Source organism: Eimeria mitis, genomic scaffold, assembly GCF_000499745.2.
Source record: "Eimeria mitis Houghton genomic scaffold, Emh_scaff2711, whole genome shotgun sequence".
Taxonomy (NCBI): domain Eukaryota; phylum Apicomplexa; class Conoidasida; order Eucoccidiorida; family Eimeriidae; genus Eimeria; species Eimeria mitis.
Window position 1 is genome coordinate 4,628 of NW_013571057.1, and position 986 is coordinate 5,613.

General features: G+C 47.5%; 1 protein-coding gene across 1 annotated transcript in view; it reads right to left on the bottom strand.

Annotated features, from left to right (window-relative positions):
* Positions 1 to 151, bottom strand: part of EMH_0057620 (uncharacterized protein) — a gene marked incomplete at both ends in the record, with an annotated part of 3,115 nt that extends 2,964 nt beyond the window's left edge. Inside the window, 2 exons of the mRNA XM_013497495.1 lie at positions 1 to 16; positions 126 to 151. Of these exons, the coding sequence (XP_013352949.1) occupies positions 1 to 16; positions 126 to 151 (42 nt within the window). The remainder of the gene's footprint in view (positions 17 to 125) is intronic.
* Between the last annotated feature and the right edge of the window lie 835 nt (positions 152 to 986).

The following is a 986-nucleotide window of genomic DNA, read 5'->3' on the forward strand; positions in this document are numbered from 1 at the left end:
CTTTTCTTTCTCTCCCCTTAGAAAGAGACAGAGACAGAGACAGAGACAAAGACAGAGACAAAGACAGAGACAGAGACAGAGCAGAGGATATGTATAACCAACTGCCGCAGGCGGGGGCCCCTTACGGGAGCTTGGTGGGGGGGCCCCCCATTTCCTCGGGCTGCTACAGCCCGCGGCCTTGGGGGGTGGTGCTGGGGTGTACGTACACCTCGGGGGGCCCAGCGGGAGTCATACGCGGCCTGAGCAGCTGCCTATACACCCCACGGCAGCGGCGAGGTCTCCTCTCTTTCTTCAGCTGGCAGCAAGGAGAGGGAGCAGCAGCAGCAGCAGCAGCAGCAGCAGCAGCAGCAGCAGCCCCTATCCATGGGCATCTGCATTGACCCTGAAAAGATACAAAACAGCAGACAACACAAACAACGAAAATATTATACTACGGTGGGGCGGTGACCTCCCGACAGAGTCTAGGGTTTAGGGTTTAGGGTTTAGGTTTTAGGGTTTAGGGTTTAGGGTTTAGGTATTTATATATTTAAAAATAAGAGTTTTATTCTCACTTTCTCTCTCCTGTCTCAGCCCCTATACATATACAGCTGTAGCCTGTGTTGCTGCAGTGTATGCTCGGTGGTGCTCTCTCTCCCTGGGGGCAATGTAGGGGGTCTAGGAGGGTGTTTTTGTGTGAAATATCTAAACCCTAAACCCTAAAAAACCTAAATAATTTAATATTTTTATAAAAAACTCAAAAACAACAAAAAACAAACAGAAGAAAGCAGAGCGGCCCCCCCCTCAGTATATAAGGGGGTCACCCACGAGGACAGGCAAGGCAAGGGGGGAGATAAAGAAGAGAAAGATAGGAGATATGTTTGTTTCTTTTTTTTTTATTTATTTTTTATTTAATATTTATTTTTTATTATTTTATTTCTTCAAATAAAACACACAGAAACCTGACCATACACCCCAGCAACCAACACACAGCAACCGGCACACTCTTC